At 40.5% G+C, this 19124-nt stretch overlaps 1 protein-coding gene across 5 annotated transcripts in view; it reads left to right on the top strand.

Annotated features, from left to right (window-relative positions):
• CNTN5 (contactin 5) overlaps positions 1-18920 on the top strand; it is a 656947-nt gene extending 638027 nt beyond the window's left edge. For all 5 annotated transcript variants that reach the window (XM_068930406.1, XM_068930402.1, XM_068930403.1 and 2 more), the window contains 4 exons: positions 11326-11512; positions 11948-12060; positions 13489-13657; positions 15994-18920. In XM_068930406.1, coding sequence (XP_068786507.1) covers positions 11326-11512; positions 11948-12060; positions 13489-13657; positions 15994-16097 — 573 coding nt within the window. In that variant the 3' untranslated portion in view covers positions 16098-18920. The remainder of the gene's footprint in view (positions 1-11325; positions 11513-11947; positions 12061-13488; positions 13658-15993) is intronic.
• The last annotated feature ends 204 nt before the right edge of the window (positions 18921-19124 follow it).

The following is a 19124-nucleotide window of genomic DNA, read 5'->3' as shown; positions in this document are numbered from 1 at the left end:
CAGTTGTTCTGGTCTCTTTCCTAAGTTGTCCCTGGTCTCCTTCTCCATGCTGAATTCTGCAAACCCTTTCTCAGTTCTTTCTCATAGTGCTTTAGCCACACTCTATCCTTTACATTAAATGTGTTTTTATCTCTTTGCACATGGCTTGCTTCATCCAGTAAAGGTGATATCTAATGGCTTTCCCTTTAGAATGGCTATATATAAAGAGAACAAGATTATTTCCAATAGAAATGATGTTCACCCTGCAAGTGTTATCCCTCTCCATTCTGAAGCATTTCACTTGCTACTAAGTTTTGTCTTCAATTTCCAAGCCAGACTTTTATCCTCTGAAATAACTTGCTCACTGCACGCTGTCTTTTTCACTGCAGAAAGATGGCTTTTTTGTTGCACCCCTTCAGGTATCTTTACATCTCTTAAACGATACCTGCTATTTTCACTGATATCCTCATTCCATCGGTCTCATTGATTCTTAAAATGTTCTGTTAGATTTGCCTTACATCCTTTAAAACTAAAAAATGGATTTTCTTTCTCAGATGAAAATAATTTCTCTAGAAATATATTTTTAATATAATTTTAATATGTTTTGTATTTATCTGCTTGTCACGTAACATCTTCCTTAGCTCAATAGGTTCACCCTCATGAAAGATGACTGTGGCAGATAGTTCAGTGGACTCTCTTCCTATCAGACATAGCCGTCCTGTCTTGGAAAGTGTTTGGGCCTCTGGCGTGCAGCATACTCTACCTCCAGCAGTAACACTCATCTGCTCTCATGGACTTCTTATGGATGAAGCTGGCAATTGTCATTGATATAGCAGTAGTTATTAATATTGAACCTTATTAATATTTTGGCTCCTCATTGTGCATCAAGTTTAGGCTAGCATGATGATTACAAAGTAAATATTTCAATTCAGGGATATATAACTGACAGAATACAAAAATAAAATGTAAAAATACTTCCCTGCTCCCTGCTGCCTTTCCCCAAGAGGGAATTAGGGTCCTCTTCTTAGGCTGCTGCTTTTTATTGTTTTTTTTTTTCCTTGACTTTTCCCTCTTTGTTGACCTAGCCAAAATTTCTTTGTCCACTTTATGACAGAAGAGACTTCAGAGAGTAGATTTTGCTCTTCTTTGTCCTGATTCTTAGGCATAATTATGATCCAGAGCAACCCTCACTCAGTAAACAGAACAGTAAAAGAAAATGAGCCTTATGCTGCTCTCCCACAGGACACATTGCAGTCCAAGGACAGTATGGCCAGATCTTTTCAGTTCCATTTGGGAAGGATTTCAGCAAAAATCAAATAATCACTTACAGAATCAGCATAGTGGGTCAGTGAATTACAGAATTCATTTAGAAACACTGAGTCCTCACTATTGGCCCAACTTTGCTAACGTACTGACAGTTTCTTCTTAAATCTTTCCCATAGCGCAAAAAGGAAGGACTCTGTACAGCAAGTTCCAGGAGCTAAAAAAACAAAACAAAACAAAACAAAATATGGGGCAGCTTTGTGCTATCCATCATGATTCACTTTCTTTAGTTTCTATGAACACTGAGCGCAGCCAACAGAGGCAGCGAACAGACGCAGCAGTTTGCACAACAGTGTCTGGGCTCTGCCTGGGCCTTTTGTGGGCCTTGTTGGAAGTTGTGGAGACCTTCTGGGGACCCCCGAGGAACTAGACGGTGCTTGCTGCTAGCAGGAAGAGAGAGCTGGGCAAGGACTCCTGCAGGGGACCTTGACTTAGCTTCTCCTGGGAAGTTCTAGCTAGGTGGGGCTGCTGCTAACGAGCTCTCTGGGCTGCCCTGCTCAGAGGGAGTTGGGGCTTTTGTTTCAGGTGGCTCCTGATTGGGTGGGTCAAGCACCCTTGTGAGTCACTGCTAGGCAGAGGCCTATATAAGAGCCAGGCCTAGGGTGCAGCTCCCAGAGTGCAGCCAACAGAGGCAGTGAACATATGCAGCAGTTTGTGCAGCAGTTGCAGTGAACATATGCAGCAGTTTGTGCAGCAGTTCATGCAGAAGGGCGCCAGAAGGCAAAGAAGGCACCTCTCCATTTTGCACAGTGGTGTGTCCTTCCCCGGGGCATGGTCATGACATGCTATAGAGCACATTCCCCAGTAGCTGCTGGAGGTGCTGCATTGGCTGTGTCTGAGGCCTCAACCCAGACAGACCCTCAGACAGCAGATGCAGCTCTGCAGGTGTCGGGCTGCAGGGAGTGCCTGGGGCCTCTCCGTGGGGCCTGGGCTGACAGTCAGCTCTCCTGTGTGAGGTGTGCTGTGGTTGACCAGTTGCGTCACCAGATAAAGGAGTTATGGGAGGAGGTTAGTAGGCTGCGTAGCATCCGAGAGGATGAGCAGGAGATTGACAGGGCATTCTCAGAGGCTGTGCAGCTCCAGGAGTCCCCAGCCCCCACTGCAGCGGAGTTGTCAGAGGGCTCAGCACCGTGTGTAAAGGTGCATCATAACACTGTTGAGGAGGGCTGGAAGCTGGTGACCTCTCGTAGAAGGAGAAAGGCTCTTGCTCCTCCTCAAGAGTTGCCTGTGAAGAACAAGTTTAGTGCCCTCCAAGCTGAGGAGGAGCTGGGCATGGCTCCAAGGGAGGCAACTGGCCTGGCAGACCCTGTACCATGCAGGAACCCCCGGAAGAAGCGGCGAGTGATTGTTGTGGGTGACTGCCTGCTGCAGGGGACAGAGGCACCTATCTGCCGACCTGACCTCTTGTCCAGAGAGGTTTTCTGCCTGCCAGGGGCTCGGATAAGAGATGTTGTGGAAAGACTGCTAAGGCTTGTCCACGCGTCGGACTACTACCCTCTGCTGATCTTCCATGTGGGTGCTAACGACACAAAAGGCAAACTGGAAACAATCAAACGGGACTTCAGAGCTCTGGGAATGGTGGTCAAGGGTCTGGGAGCCCAGGTCGTTGGAGATGTGAAGGTTAGGGGCAGCCTTGGCTGCAGGGACCATGAGATGGTGGAGTTCAGGCTCCTATGAGGAGGGAGCAGGGCAATGAGTAGGATTGCAACGCTGGACTTCAGGAGAGCTAAACTTTGGCCTCTTCAGGGACCTACTTAGGGGAATCTCCTGGGGTAGGGCCCTAGAAGGAAGAGGGGTCCAAGAAAGCTGGTTAATATTCAAGCATCACTTCCTCCAGGCTCAAGATCAGTGCATCCCTCTGAGGAAGAACTCGAGCAAAGTGGGCAGGAGACCTACATGGATGAGCAAGGAACTCCTGGCCAAACTCCAACAGAAGAAGGAAGTGTACAGAATGTGGAAAAGGGGACAGGCCACTTGGGAGGAATACAGGGACGTTGTCAGAGTGTGAAGCGATGCAACAAGGAAGGCTAAGGCCCATTTGGAATTAAATCTGGCAAGGGATGTCAAGGACAACAAGAAGGGCTCCTTCAAATACATCAGGAGCAAAAGGAAGACTAGGGAAAATGTGGGCCCGCTGCTGAATGGGGCGGGTGCTCTGGTGACAAAGGATACAGAGAAGGCAGAGTTACTGAACGCTGCCTTTGTTTCAGTCTTCACTGCTAAGGCCAGCCCTCAGGAATTCCAGACCCTGGAGACAAGAGAGGAAGGCTGGAGAAAGGAAGACTCTCCCTTGGTTGAGGAGGATCAGGTTAGAGATCTTTTGTCCAAACTTGACATCCACAAATCCATGGGCCCCGATGGGATGCACCCACGAGTGCTGACGGAGCTGGCGGATGTTATCGCTAGGCCACTCTCCATCATCTTGGAAAGGACCTGGAGATCAGGAGAGGTGCCTGAGGACTGGAAGAAAGCCCATGTCACCCGAGTCTTCCAAAAGGGCAAGAAGGAGGAGCCAGGAAACTGCAGGCCTGTCAGCCTCCCCTCCATCCCTGGAAAGGTGGTGGAACAGCTCCTCCTGGAGGTCGTCACAGAGCATGTGGAGGACAAGGTGGTGATCAGGAGTAGTCAGCATGGATTCACCAAAGGGAAATCCTGCTTGCCCAACCTGCTAGCCTTCTCTGATGGAGTGACTGGCTGGGGAGATGAGGGGAGAGCAGTGGATGTTGTCTCCCTGGACTTCAGCAAGGCTTTTGACACTGTCTCCCATCCCATCCTCCTAGGTAAGCTCAGGAAGTGTGGGCTGGATGAGTGGACAGTGAGGTGGATTGAGAACTGGCTGGATGGCCGAGCTCAGAGGGTTGTGGTGAATGGCGCAGAGTCAAGTTGGAGGCCTGTGGCTAGTGGTGTCCCCCAGGGGTCAGTGCTGGGCCCAGTCTTGTTCCATGTATTCATCAATGACCTGGAGGAAGGGACAGAGTGCACCCTCAGCAAGTTTGCTGATTATACTAAACTGGGGAGAGAGGCTGAGACACCAGAGGGCTGTGCTGCCCTTCAGAGGGACCTGGAGAGGCTGGAGAGCTGGGCGGAGAGGAACCTCCTGAAGGTCAACAAAGGCAAGTGCAGGGTCCTGCACCTAGGCAGGAATAATCCCATGCACCAAGACAGGCTGGGGGTTGACCTGCTGGAAAGCAGCTCTGCAGAGAAGGACCTGGGAGTGCTGGTGGATAACAAATTAAGCATGAGGCAGCAGTGTGCCCTTGTGGCCAAGAAGGCCAATGGTGTCCTGGGCTGCATGAGGCAGAGTGTTGCCAGCAGGTGGAGGGAGGTGATCCTGCCCCTCTACTCGGCCCTGGGGAGGCCTCACCTGGAGGACTGTGTCCAGTTCTGGGCTCCCCAGTACAAGAGAGACATGGCACTCCTGGAGAGAGTCCAGCGGAGGGCTACAAAGCTGATGAGGGGACTGGAGCATCTCTCCTATGAGGAAAGGCTGAGGGAGCTGGGCCTGTTCAGCCTGGAGAAGAGAAGATTGAGAGGCGATCTCATCAATGTGTACAAGTATCTGAAGGGGGAGTGTCAAGAGGATGAGGCCAGCCTCTTCTCCGTGGTGCCCCGTGACAGGACAAGAGGCAACGGGCAGAAACTGAACCACAGGAAGTTCCATCTGAACCTGGGAAAAAACTTCCCTGTGAGGGTGACAGAGCATTGGAACAGGTTGCCCAGAGAGGTGGTGGAGTCTCCTTCGCTGGAGATATTCAAAACCCGTCTGGATGTGATCCTGGGCAATATGCTCTAGAGGTCCCTTCTTGAGCAGGGAGGTTGGACTAGATGATCTCCAGAGGTCCCTTCCAACCTGAACGATTCTGTGATTCTGTAATTTAATTTAAAAAAGGATTTTGAAAGTGTTATTGTACATAGTATGCTGTAAAAGATAGCCTGTAGTGGTCCCTTAATCCACAAACAGCAAATAGATAACAAAAATCTAGCAGCTTTGAAAAAAGATTAATAATTTATCTTTTTTATATATTTTTCCCTATTGTGGAAAATTGTGGGAATTATGGACCACATGTAAAACATTTCCCTCAACTCACAAGTTGTTGAACCCTATGCAAAATAATCTCACCAGTAAGTATTACTCAGCCGCTATGTATTCATGTCTCAATTTGTATTCTGCCTGTGGTCACTACAGCGGTGACAGCCATTTATGTGGTCTTCACATTTCCTGATGTATTTGTAAAGGGAGGCTGTTTTTTTGAATGCTTGTGCTCTAATCAACAAAAGTGATTGATAGAATATTTACTACATATGGACAAGTTAGCAGTGACCCATTTTCAATTCCAGCCCAGTTTGCACTTTGTACTAAGGAGTAATGAAAGGCAAAGTAACGTGTCCAACTTCACATTGTCATCCCAGAAAAGCAGTGCAAACTGTTATGTCACATGAGTTTTATGCAAGGTTTGCTGTACTTATTTGCATCTTCCAAAGCACATATTATTCCTGACTTCAGTTCAGGTTTGTCAGCTGTCCTCCTGACCTTACTAAATATGTGCCAGCTACACTTTGATAAAGTAGAAGTAGCCTGTAAACTTTGGTAGAAAAATACAGTGTGTGGCTAGTACCTACTGTTTAGAATCCATAACCTGAAGGTTATAAAATCTACTTCAGTCTTTGGCAATATGTTCTTTGTCCTTCACTTCTGGTAGGAAAAGGAAAGGATTACTGGCCAGAACAGATATTTCTGAAGCTGATTTTCTTTGTTCATTTCTGGAAAACCAAGGCTAATACTTAAGTATAGATTATAAAACTTAAGTCTTTATCACTGGAATTCCCCCAAGAGATAATAAACCTAATTAAAAGATCAATTTGCCAAAAAAATTTTTAAAAATCAGAAAATCTTGATTACCACTTTCAGAGAGAATTACTGGACTTGTTTGACTCCTATTCTATCTTTTCAAAGAGAAATATTTGATAGTGAGTTTTTGCTGTGCCTTAAATGTACTTCATGTGTTTTTACATTGGAACAGAAAACTATGTCTACATGGCACTGTAATACCTTTAATTTAGTGGCATATATCTTGAAGTAGTTTAGATGACAGAGTATATGAATATCTCTTCCCAAGGCTGGAAAAGAGTAAAAGAGTACAGGAAAAAAGAGTAATTAGTGTTTCACCAGCCTGAACACCAATTTACTGGACTTCTTTTTCAGAATGAATGAATTTTCCCAAATATGAAAATAACAATGGGGTAGCCTTAATTATGAGTCAGTTTAGCCTACAAAGCTATTAATATGCAGATTCAAACTCCTGTAAAATCCTGAAGACCGTAAACCTTTCTTACAGCGTAAGAACCTAGTCCGGTTGCTTTCCAAATCCTGACAGTATGAATCAGGCGGTAGATCTCTCATGAGGGCCTCAAGAAGAGCCACGCACTCTGTAAAGTCTGTGTCATCGTCTGTTACATTATTAGTTTTCTATTACCTAAAAGCAGAAGCTTAGCTAATCATTGACTTTTGATAAGGAAATATGATTAGATCCTTGATGATATTCCTCAAGATCGAGGTACAATGTCAATCTTTGTCCCATCTCTATGCAGGACTATGAAGGAGAAGCAAGTATCTGAGAAAAGAGGAGGAGGCAAGCTACTTTAAATAGAACGAAAGAGTACTGAACAGTGTTTTCTTTCCTCTTTTCAGTCTGCAAACATTTTTGTAGCAGGCAAGAACTGAGGCTAACTGACCTTTTTCAGGAACCTCTTATTCTGAAGGAACCTCTTATTCTTATCCTCTCTTATCACTGAGACGATACAAAAAACAGCAGCCGAACAATTTTTTGTATGCTGCATGTGAATGGCAAGTGTCCTGGTTTCTGAATGTTGCACACATACTTTGTCTGCTCTCAGTGTTACCTCTTTCCCACTGAAATGAACAGAATAGATGTGGCCCCAAATGAAGCCATGAGGGACAGGGCAGCTGTGTAACACACAGGCAGTGCTAATGGAAGGGTATACTCCCTTTACCTCCTGGAATAAACCAGTATGTGGGAAAGGCCCCCAGAACTTTAACTTAGAAGTTTTGTAGGCTGCCCTATTTGCCTTTTTACACTAGAAATCTCATGCTGCAATAATCCAGGGCTTGCATATGGGATTTCAGTCAGGGCTTTGGACAAAAGGACAGAAATCATTTATAGAAATAATTTCTATTTCAAAAGGACAGAAATTATTTATATTATTTATACGTTAAGTGTAATTTGAATATCTGTGAAACTCACTAATCAAATTCTTAGATGAATCTTGGAAGTAAGTGTGTCACTACAGTCCCATGGTCATCCAAGTGTTTTCAACCTCTTCTCCTGTCCCAAGTGCTTAATTCTGCCATTGCTGTTGTGCTGACGCTAACACTTGCATGACCAGACAGTGCAACAGTTCAAGGAGATGATCCTTCCCCATACGAACCCAGGAAAAGAGAAGGACTAATTTTTGGGCAGATTCCAATCACACAAATGCTAGTATCACTGAAAAGGAAGAGGTAGGACCATGCAGCCAGCTGTGGGGAGGAGAGCAGGACCATGGCAGGTCTGATATATTTTGCCATGTCAGCCCACCTGGAAGCAGTACTACCTAACCAAATCAAAGACCGGGCAGAACATGTAATGTCTGCTGTTGTTATTGCAGGTCCAAATCCTGGAATCATGTAGAGCCAAGGAAAGCTTGTGTGTTTTCATTCAAGAAACTTAGATTTATTCTACCTAATTTAGACACTTACTTGATATGTCTAATTCAGAGTTTTAATTCTCTGTGGTCCACAGAAGATCTACTGAATTTAGAGAGGAGACCTGCAATTAGATCAGATGAATTTATGCCAAAAAGCTATTATGCACACACTAGAAACCAATATGGAAACAAAGAGGAATACTGCTGAAGAACCCTTTAATCCTAAAATTTCAGCAAAAATCTATTAGCAGTACAAAATTGGAGATGGAAACATATTTTTAGCATGATGGCTTACTTTTAAGAATTCTTTTCTTCAAGATCAAAACAAAGCAAAAAGCTGCATGTAAGTGTTCCTATATCTCCTGTAGTCAGTTGTTTAAGTATCACCATTGCTTTCTCTTCAGGACAAAGCGCTGGGTTTCTGGGAGCCAGATATCAAAACCTGCTATTCTTTGGCTAAATGAAAAACAATGGAAAGAACAGCAAAACTTTAAAACTTCAAAACAAACGAAGTATTAAAAGGACAAAATGCTTTTTTTTCCCCTTTTTCTTTCATCTTTAAAATGTGGGCTACTTTTTTGTGGCATATGCTTCTTGCTATATCAATATTCAAATGTATAATTAACGAAAAACTACTGTAAGTGGGGTAAATCTCTTCTGAGGTGTGCAAATTAAGGCTACAGAAAAAAGCAAGATTAAAAAAAAAGACACATCCAAGTCTAAATGATCAAACTCCTTGGATTAAGAATCGTATCCAGCACTTCTAAAACATCAGCAATGTTGTCATCCGTTCAAACTGAAGTAAGCTCCTCCACCACTGACCTTAGTCAATAATCATTTTACTTCTTTTTTTGTCATAACCCCTTTTTGCTCTAGTTTATTTCACTATCAACAAATGGATGTGTGCATGAAGAGACTGAGAGAAGAGCATATTCTGAGATCAAAGTCCAAACTCACCTTGCAAAACCTTAAGGGGAATTTTAAAAGCAGAGACCAAACATTTAAGGACTTTGAAACCAGGGAAACTGAAATAGAATCATAGCCAAATTGCATTTCATACCTTTGCTGCTTATACAGTATATTTAATCCCCTCGGAAAGCCCCTTTGCCATGGGAGAATGCCTGTCTCATGAGGTGCAGCGGAAATGGTAGGAAACATGCCATGGTTATTTTTGCAGGCTTAGCATACACAAAACATAATTAGTCTCCACATTGATAATGCCATATAAGTAATGCTGGAGAGCATTTCCACAAACATAAAAATATCAAAAAGGCTGCATTATGCCCCTAGCTTTTCTTCCATGCTCATAAGGTTTTACTATCTGTGTATCTATTTACTCCTAACACCAACACTTTGGGAATGTTGTAGAAAATCAGGTTTTCACTACTTATTTGTATTAAAAAATAATAATTTCAGTGCAAAAGCTGGGGCTATTGAGCCTGTTGAGCTCCCTACAGCTTCCTGGCATTCCTAGAATCGGGTTTTCACAACTTCAGTTGCCTTTCCACTCCTGCCACTGTCACCCTCCGTACCCTTGGGCAAGTCACTCTTCCTTTCTAACAACTTCTCTGTTAGATCTCCATCATTTTTAGCTACTTAGACTGCAGAGTCTGCAGGTTATGTACTCTCTCTCACTAGTCATTCATGCAATGCCTCTCATCAGTGTAGTTTCAAGTCTGTGTTGTTGTATTACAGGTAAAATGAAATAAGTTGACTGCCAACAGACAGTAAGTATTGGAGGTTCAGTCCTGCTGTGTGAATAAATGGTTGTTGATTCTTCTTCTGTTCCAAGAAATATGTTAATAGCTGCTACTAAAGAGAACACCGGTGTTAGTCAAGCATACAGTCAACGAAATACTTCAGTGAATCGTACCTATTTCCACAGCTAGTGACTGCAGCTACAGTTCCTGCGTGAGCTGATAATTAACTAAAAAACATTTGACATGAGATAACACAAACACACAAAAAAAGATACATTTACATTAATTTTACAATTAAAAGGGTAGACTTACAGAATGCATTTTTAATTATTAAGTGTTTTCGTCATAAATTGATATGCCTTCCATCAAAGTTAACAAAGCCACTTTATTCAAGTGAAGATGTGACCTCAAATTTATACTGTTACAGCCATGCCTTTTTAATTATTTTGTTTAAAAATGGCAACCCTGGCGCAATTATAAAAGGTCAGCACTGTACTCACTGTATTTTCCTATGAACTCCTTGGGTTTTTTGGTTTACCATTTTCTGGGATACATTCTCAAGAGTTCTGTATTACCTATGACCTTTCTCTCAGAGGAAAAGTTATCCATATATAATATGAATAACGTATTATGAAATAACCAGCTTCACAGAAAAGGTCAAAATATGGGATAAATGCAAGTACATCTCAGCGTGAACAGTGGTAAGCTGAACGCAGGTCTTGAAATGACACATGAGCGACATCTTCTGTTAAGGGAAAATTGGGCCTCGTGGGAATTACCTCACTTGTGTAGGTCTCCTAAACACATTAGCAAGAGGCTGTACTTTTTTTCAAGCACATCCTTCAAACACCTGGTCCCTGAGGCACCAGAAGAAAATAAGCTAGTCAGATTCCTAGCTCAGTGCGGTAACCTCTTGGAGATTATGATAAACTCAGTGCAGATATCAGAAATTGTGGACTAAGAACCACCAAAGGTCATTTAGGCTCTTTATATGTGAAAAGGAAGGGCCGAAGCATGCCATCAAAATTATATTTGTTAGAAACTTATTTATATCCAAGTAAATAAAACTGAATCCACCTCCTTCTTTCTCTTCAGATAAGATTAGTTCAGTCCATTTCCAGATTACTTTAGGTGTTTTGTCATTTCCCATTCATTACACTGATAAGAAATCTTGTAGCTCTGATTTATACAGGGCCAGGAAGGGAATACTGCTCACACCATTTCTTAAATGGTTCAGTCAGACCTTTTCAGGGTGAAGGGCAGACGTTTCTGATGACCTGCAGGGGGATGAGCTCTCCTTGAATTCTCTGAAATACTTTTGACTTTCTGTCAGCATTCATCCCCTGTTCTTCTGTTTTGCTAGTCACAACTTTTCATGCCAGTACACAAGTATTTCAACATGCTTTAGGTAATTCAGTAATATTCTGAATCTCTCCCTTTTGGAGCAGTGATCGTTGCTTGAATCTGAGGTTAGATTACAGTTGCCACGTGCTTAAAAGAGCCTGACTGATAATCAGACAACAGGCAGGACAGGTAAAAAAACAGTCATGGGATAAAAAGTAAAGCGTAAGTTTCCCAAACGCCTAGATTAATTCTCCATGTGCTCCCTTGTTGGCAGGTTGGTTACTGGAAGGACATGGAGCAGGAAGAAGCAGCAGAAAAAGTCAAAACTGAGGGAAATGAATCATCCATCCTGCTGACAGGATTAGAAGGAAACACGTTGTATCACCTAACCGTGAGGGCATACAATGCTGCAGGATATGGACCACCGAGTACTGCTGTGCGTGCAGCAACCAAGAAGTCCCGTAAGTGGTCTCAATACCTTTGCTCAAAGGGAGAAGTTAGGGAGCAACTCCTGCCCTCTTGAGTTTCCCATTAATGCAAGTGTAAAATAATCAGGAATCACATATAGTTTTGATTTATGGCTTTGCTTCGATGTTTAGACTTGAATTCATATGACTTTGCATTCATAACAAAGCTTAGTTTCCTAGAAAACAAAGCTGAGCATTTTTGACAGAGAAAGGAGATAAGAGAGTTCAAGTTCATAAGCTCTGTAGAGTATCTGTTAAATGTCAGTAATGGTACAAAAAAAATACCTTAACAAACTCCAGCTAGAGATGGGAGCCTGCTAACATAACCAGTTGTAAATGTAATGAAGATTGAAATATTTTTGCTTTCATTTAAAAAAAAAATCTACCTAAAAGTATATTTATGTACATGTTGCTATTTTTTCTCTTCAGCTCCCAGCCAAGCACCAAGCAATATTATGTGGATACAGGATGGCTCTCACGTGTCTCTTGGATGGGAGCCAGTCAGACCTCTAGCGAATGAATCTGATGTAATGGGATACAAGGTCAGTATTTCCCCTTGCTTGCTCACCTTCCTCCCTTCCAAACAGTTTTACCTCTTCCTTGTTTGCTTTTCCCCTGTTCTTGTTTTTCTGTGTAACTAAAATATGCTATACAGATTTTCTGCAATCAGTTTTAACCAGAAAAAGCAATAAATAAAAGTGAAAAGAGCAAAATGTCCCAATATTTTCTCTGTTGTGATTTTCAACTACTGAATTATAAACTAAGTGACCTCTGAGGGGATCACTTCATCATATCTGGCCTAGAAGTGGCTACTAATAAGACCAGACTGTAGTGAAATTCCTACTAACACTTCAATTTAACTGTGTTTGCAGCAGGATTTAGAGAAATGTGGAAGAATGTGGCATCCTAAATGTCATTAAAATTAGTATTTTTATGGAGCAGAAAAACAAATACTTAGGTTTGTTTTGTGATTATGGTGGTGTGACATTCAGTGAGTGTAACATCTGGCATTTAAAGTTTTGAAGTTTTAAAGACTTAAATCTAGATTAACTCCTAAATAAAAAGTCATAAAAAGAAGATGAGTTTACTGCAGTCTTTTAACTCAAAATAGAATGATTTCAGTCTTCTTAATGAGTATTGAACTTTTTTATATTGAGGCAAATGTATAATCATTTCAACAGACTACAGTCTGTTATTCTCTCTGATATAACAGGAAGTATCATCAAGAAAAGGTAAAAGTTGATAAAATAAAAAAAGTAGAAGTTGATTCAAATAAACCAGAAACTACTTTAACCTTTATCAAAATAGTTGAGATTCAGAAAAAGTTCAGTTGACTGCTTTAAATTTTTACAATGCTCTGACCTTTTCAGTTTTATCTGTGAGCAGAGATTCTTATGCAGAAGTACCAAAAAGACAGCAATGTACACTCTTCCATTCCTCCCACTTGGAACAAGCATGTACTGAGCTTCACAGGAGGTGCAGAGATAGACCTGAACTACTCTCAGTTGGCTTAGTTGGCTAAGGTAAAGCCAGTAAGGAATTTATTTAGGGCATTTTCTTTATTTTTGAAGCTGGATTCTGGAACCGAAAGTCTGAATATCCATATGAATTTGGGAACATGAAGTTGAAACCCTGAATACATATCTGAAGAAAGTTTGTTACTTGGAAAGTTTTTTGTGCAACACCTACACCCGGAGAGGGCAAATGCTGCATCTTGCTCTTGATCCTGTTCAAAGTCCTTTCACATCCATTAATTGTTAATATACTTTACTACAATATTTTGAAATCATTTTTTGCAGGATAGGAAGGAGTAAAGAAAGGTAGGAGGCAGTAAAGTATTGAAATGTTACAGCCAGAAATCTTTAATGAAAGCATGAAACAGTGACTATTTCAATGACTGCATTACACAAAAGGTCTGGTATAGCTCTTGAATGACCACTATGATTTTTGATCTCCTTTACTGACCATAGGTGTTATTTAGGCAAGAAGGCCAGAGCAACAGTCAAGTCATAGAAACAGAGAAAACTTCTGCAGTGGTACTCCTTCCTGATGTTGGTGTCTATATTATTGAGGTGTGTGCAGTCAGTGAAGGAGGGGATGGGACTGCTAGTCCCCAGATCAGAGTTCCATCTTTTTCAGGTAAGGTTACCCATATATTTGGAAGAGCGGTGATTATAGCTATGCTAATAAAAAATTAACATCATTATGCTCTACTTGAAAAAAATGTTCTCACAACGATGTAGCTATTCAATCATTTATCACAATCTTCAGTTCTATGAACATTTCGGAAATGAAAATACACATGATTGATCTCACAAGAGGATAATGGCTTTGTATTTGCTAAATAAGAGTACTCTCAAGGGCCAGTCTCACACAGAGAACCTTAAATCTGGTATCACACGCAGCAAACCTATGGGTGACCTATGGATCCGTGTTGATCTGATGACTGCAGTTATTGTTTTAAAGTCCTTCAACAAATTGCCAAACCTAAGTGGGTAATTGCTTCTTAGTAAAGACTAGACATTTATTTTCCTCTCCCAGACCTCTGGGAAGCATCTGTTGTCCTTTTCCTGCTTTGCCAACAACACAACAAAAAGTCCAGAATACATATAAGGCACTATAGAAGAGTTTAAGCTTGCTGTGGAGAAGCCTACCCATTACACACCAGTGGAAAGGACACTTAACTATCAGCTCCCTCACTTGTTAAGTCTCATGAGACCAAATCTCTTTTCTGTGTTATTAACATCTATGCAGACGGTAAGTGTACTGGTCAAATACTGGTTCACATGCCAGGAAAACACAAAAGAACAAAGCACTGTCTATCCTTTAATTCAAGTGACGTCAACTCTACCAGTACAGTCAAGCATTAAATCGAGATAGTGCAGTTGCCAAAAACAGTTATTGACATTAAACAAAAGCAAGACAGAGGTGCTCATAGCGATGAAATCATTGTTGTGCAATTTACCACAGTAAGCACAGTAAGCATGTCTTATCAGCAGTGCAAGATACCAGAAGTACATGGGTTCTCAAAGTAAGGTTCAGGATGTCATTAGTCATTTGCTTTATCCGTATTTTCATTACTCTTAGTCCAGAGAATGGAAAAAATTAAATGAATTTAGATCATAATATTTGTGTTAAATAAAACGCCCCATAAATATTGTCACCTAACCCTAGCCTGACATGAATTTCACATCATTATGACCCCCCACATATTTAGTCATAGGTATCTAGTGCCATCTGAGATGCTCAAGAGTATTTGAGATATCCATGTGGGGCTGATAAACAAGATAGGATTTACAAGAGACCTGTGCCTGTCTAGCGTATTATCTGGAAGCTCGAAGGGCTCTCCAGGGTGTCTTAGATACCATTAGATGTCCATGCCTAGACAACAGAATTTAGCTGTAAATGTCTACGCTAGTGAACTAGATGTCTCAGATACCATTATAGAGAGCTGAAATGTAATCCATACAGACAGTAGAGCCTAGACAGCAATTCAGCTGACCGTCTAGGGGGATAGAATTCAAATATTTAGACACAGGCACCTCAGGGCATCTGAGATGTCTTAAGATATTCCAAATGTTTGCACAGAACAGACAGATATGATGTAGGGCTTGCAGGAGACCCACATCAGTCTGGACCACCAGCTGGAGGTGTAGCATCTAACACAGCTAAAATGGCACTGGATGCCTGCGTTTAGGTAGTTGAATCCTGTTATATATGCTAGCTTCAGAATAAGTCCCATTGATTCACTTGAGTAGATATTCCTTGATTACAGCAGGACGTTGGACACTCTATTCATACACCGAAACCAACATATAAAAAACTTAAATTAGAAACTCAATTAAATTTCCTAAGTATAGGCACCCAGTGCCATGAACGTCCTGTGATATCCTACCTGGTAGGGTAGCTCAGATCCTGAGAGCATCACAAGTGGAATTAGTTGGGTATGTTAATGGCAACAGGATCATGCCCACTGGTTTTCTTCTCACCTTGTAATGTATTATTATAGTACTAATGTATTGTCATGAAGTACCTGATGCTGGCTAGCTTCTATTTCTTCAGTTAACTACATTTCTCCTCTGGACAAATATCATGATGAAGGGCTAGTTTTCATGCCTTGTTTCAGGAAAAACATTCATGATTATGACTCCAGATGCTTTTTGCAGCATAATGTTTAAGGCATAAAAGTCATATATCCTGTTGGAATTTCCTGTTTATTTGTAGACTGATAGATCTACAGACTGATATTTATCTGTAGCCTGATAGAGAATTTGAGATTTTGTACTGCTATCACAAAATCCATAACTTCCTCATGTGTGTGTAGGAAGCCTGATTTGGCATAACAGATCTCACAAAGTAATGCAGTGCCTAAAAATTAGGCTTTTGCTAAGCATTATAGAAGCAAATTGTTGTTAACTGAATGTACTGAATTGTTTGTGTTGTTTGTTCTTTAATTTCTTTGCTTTTCATTTCAGGAGGAAAAGTAACAAGTGCTCAATCCACTTTACATGCATTCTCTACTTCCTCATCCTCTGTAACATTGCTTTTGGCACTGGTGGTTCCTTCAGCCTCATGGTGAAGACTGCAGACTTTGTTGTTGTTGTTGTTTGTTTGCTTTAGCTTGATGACACCCAGGGATGGAGTTTTATGTCTGTGGAGAAACTGGTAACCCAAGCTAATGCTCAAAGACCCATAGAAATACCTGTGGAGCACTTCGAGGAGTGCTGGGGACATGGTCAATAACTCATCAGGTTTTTTTCTCTTCAGTTTTTTTAAAAAGTCCTCTGGGGAGGGGACACTTACTGGCCCAAAAATATGCAGATTGTATGTAATAAACTTTTGTAAGCCAATGTAATTTCTGTCAAATGTACTTCACTTTTTTAATATGTTTAATTTGGTGACCCCAGTCATGTATCATTAGGTGTTTGAACAGTGGTGTCTAGTACTGTACATCTGTTTGGTTTGGAAAAAAATCTTTTTTAAAAAAAGACAACAAAATTTGGTATAGCTTTGTCTATTGCTTTTGTTGCATCCCCTAAGGTTGACTGTTCCCACTAACAGGACAGTAGGAGAGAAAAATATACTTCAGCTATATAGCTCACTCCAAAAGTACAGAGAATTTGTTCTGAAAAAGTATTAATACATATTAAATTAGCAGTTAATTAAATTAGAGAGTGAGAAAATGGAGCAGAAAAGAAGCTATTTGTCTTATTGCAAGGTACCCTGAAATGATTAAATACAAACTTAAAAGGAAAAAAGTGCAATTGTTTTCATCCAATATCATGTGATTTAAGGTCAAAGGAATCAAATATTTATTTTCAATAGTAAATACAAAGTCTATTCCTAATGCATATGGCAATGAAATATCCACTGGGCATTTAAGCATAATATATGCTAGCTGCTGAGTGGACAAATAAAACAATGCAAGCAGATACACCTTTTCCACCTTTTCCAACCACTTTTCAGTCACAAACACTTCTTTTCCTCTGGGTTCATTTTTAAGTAAAATTATATACTTTTTATATTTGGTAATTAAGCTAAAGTATATATATGACACCATATTATGAAGAGAACATTAACTTTTTATGGAATGTAGCCATTCACACATACAGACTCCAATAGGATATGTTTTGGAGAATGGTGTCACCTAAAAAATGCTTGGAGTAGCATTACTGAGCATCATCCCAGTTATTTAGTTAACTGGTTCTATTTCTAGAGCTCACTAGGTAGAGATTGTCCTTGTAGGGACTGTGTGCTATCAGTTTTAATTCCTAATCTTCTTTGCTGTACCAAACAATTTTCCACTCTACAGACAATTTGGACAATTTTTCTACATTTAAATTAGAACGATCCCCAGTGTAGATGGTGTGCGTGTTTGTACAATATGGTGTGTGTGGTGTTATGAGGGAGGGTATTTTGCTACCATCCGTCTAGGGATTGTGCCTAGGGCAAACATTCCCTTGTCAGGGAAAAATCAAGTGTATGATGCTCAAAACAGTTTAACAGATAAGTCTTAATAGTGTAGTTCTTCTAGCTGTCCGTCCCTCTAATAGATTTGATGCAGATCTGTTTCGATTGATGGGTTCTGTGACAAAAATGTTATTTTTTGTTAGCTTCACAGTACACTCCAACTGTGCCCTATCTTAGCACCTTTAAAACAGTAGCCAAGAAAGTAGGATGCAGATAATGTGCTTGGTAGGTAAAGCTGACTGACAACTAAATTATTTTTGTGTTTTGAATGTTACCAATAGACTTTTTCAGAGATGATTCAGCTCATATCTTTATATCCACTAATAATATTAAATCAAATCCAAAAAAGAGGTATTAAATGTAATAAGTCACAACACTTACGTGGAAGCAAAGGCAAGGTGGCTAGCTGAGCATGGACTGCTGTGTAGTTACAGACAGAAGACGACCTTCTGTATCTCTGCTTCTGGAACAGCAGTTTGAGATCAGAGAAGGAAGGTGGAATGTACCTTGCTGATAGAGTAAACTCAAAAAAAAAAAAAAAAAAGCTACATGCTGTGGTGTGCAAAACAGCAACATTTCCATTGTGTGGAGAACTTGCGTTAGCAGACCGTCATTTTTCAGAAGATTAAAATCAACAAGAATAAAATGATGAACCAAAAAGCAAAATGGCTATTTTATAAATCAGTTAAGCATAATTCCCTCTATTTTTTATACAGCTGCTTGCCAATGCAGTTCATTTCAGAGTATTCAAAAAGGTTACAGTCACTGCTGGTGGCACGTTGGTTAAACAACTTTGCGAATACAAAAAATGGTTATGCTTTGTAAAACGAATGAAACTCTGATAAAGAGATAGAGCTGCATCCTGCTATATCTCAATCTGTGGTATCAAAATATAGATAAAAATACTGAACGTACCATCAGGTAATGTAGTTGTATTGCAGGGACAAAAAGGGGTATGTTTTATATTCAGTATGAACAGAATATGTATTTTGCATCTTAAATATATTAATAAACATGTTTAAAATGTTTAAGTACCTACGTATTACATCTCTGTTACTTTGTAGAAGAAAGTGTTTCCTTATCATGACATTTTGCGTTTTATTTCTTTGCTGCAATAGAGAGCTTTTCTTTTTCTTCATGTAAAAGATTGTAATAGTGCAGTCTAGCATCATTGAGGAGACTGTATTTTTGTATATGCCACAAGACATGTTTGGGGAAAAATGGTTAGGAAAAAACTTTGTTTGCTGACCAGAAGACAGATACTGTTAGCCCATATCAAAATGTTAGATATATTGTATACAATCTGTATATATGCTATATATAACGATATATACTACGTGGAAAACACAGTAATATAATAGTTCCTGTGTACTGTTCTTGTAACATTAGATCTTTTTAATAAATAATTCTCTTTTTATTGACTTTTACCTTATCTCCTGTCAGCTTCTGAATTATACTCATAGAGAATAGGGTGACATGAACGTTTTGGATTCCAGCAGCAAAAATCTTCTAATTACACGACGTTCAAGAAGAAAATGATGAATCTGCAGTAGTGAATCTGGACTATGCAGCCATTAAAATCACATAGTATTTAGCATTTTTCTAATTTTGGGCATATGTTGGTTTCCATGGTCTG

This window comes from Struthio camelus, chromosome 1 (assembly GCF_040807025.1).
Source record: "Struthio camelus isolate bStrCam1 chromosome 1, bStrCam1.hap1, whole genome shotgun sequence".
NCBI classification, from domain to species: domain Eukaryota; kingdom Metazoa; phylum Chordata; class Aves; order Struthioniformes; family Struthionidae; genus Struthio; species Struthio camelus.
Note: the sequence above shows the minus strand (reverse complement) of the source record. Positions and strands in the feature narration are given on the sequence as shown.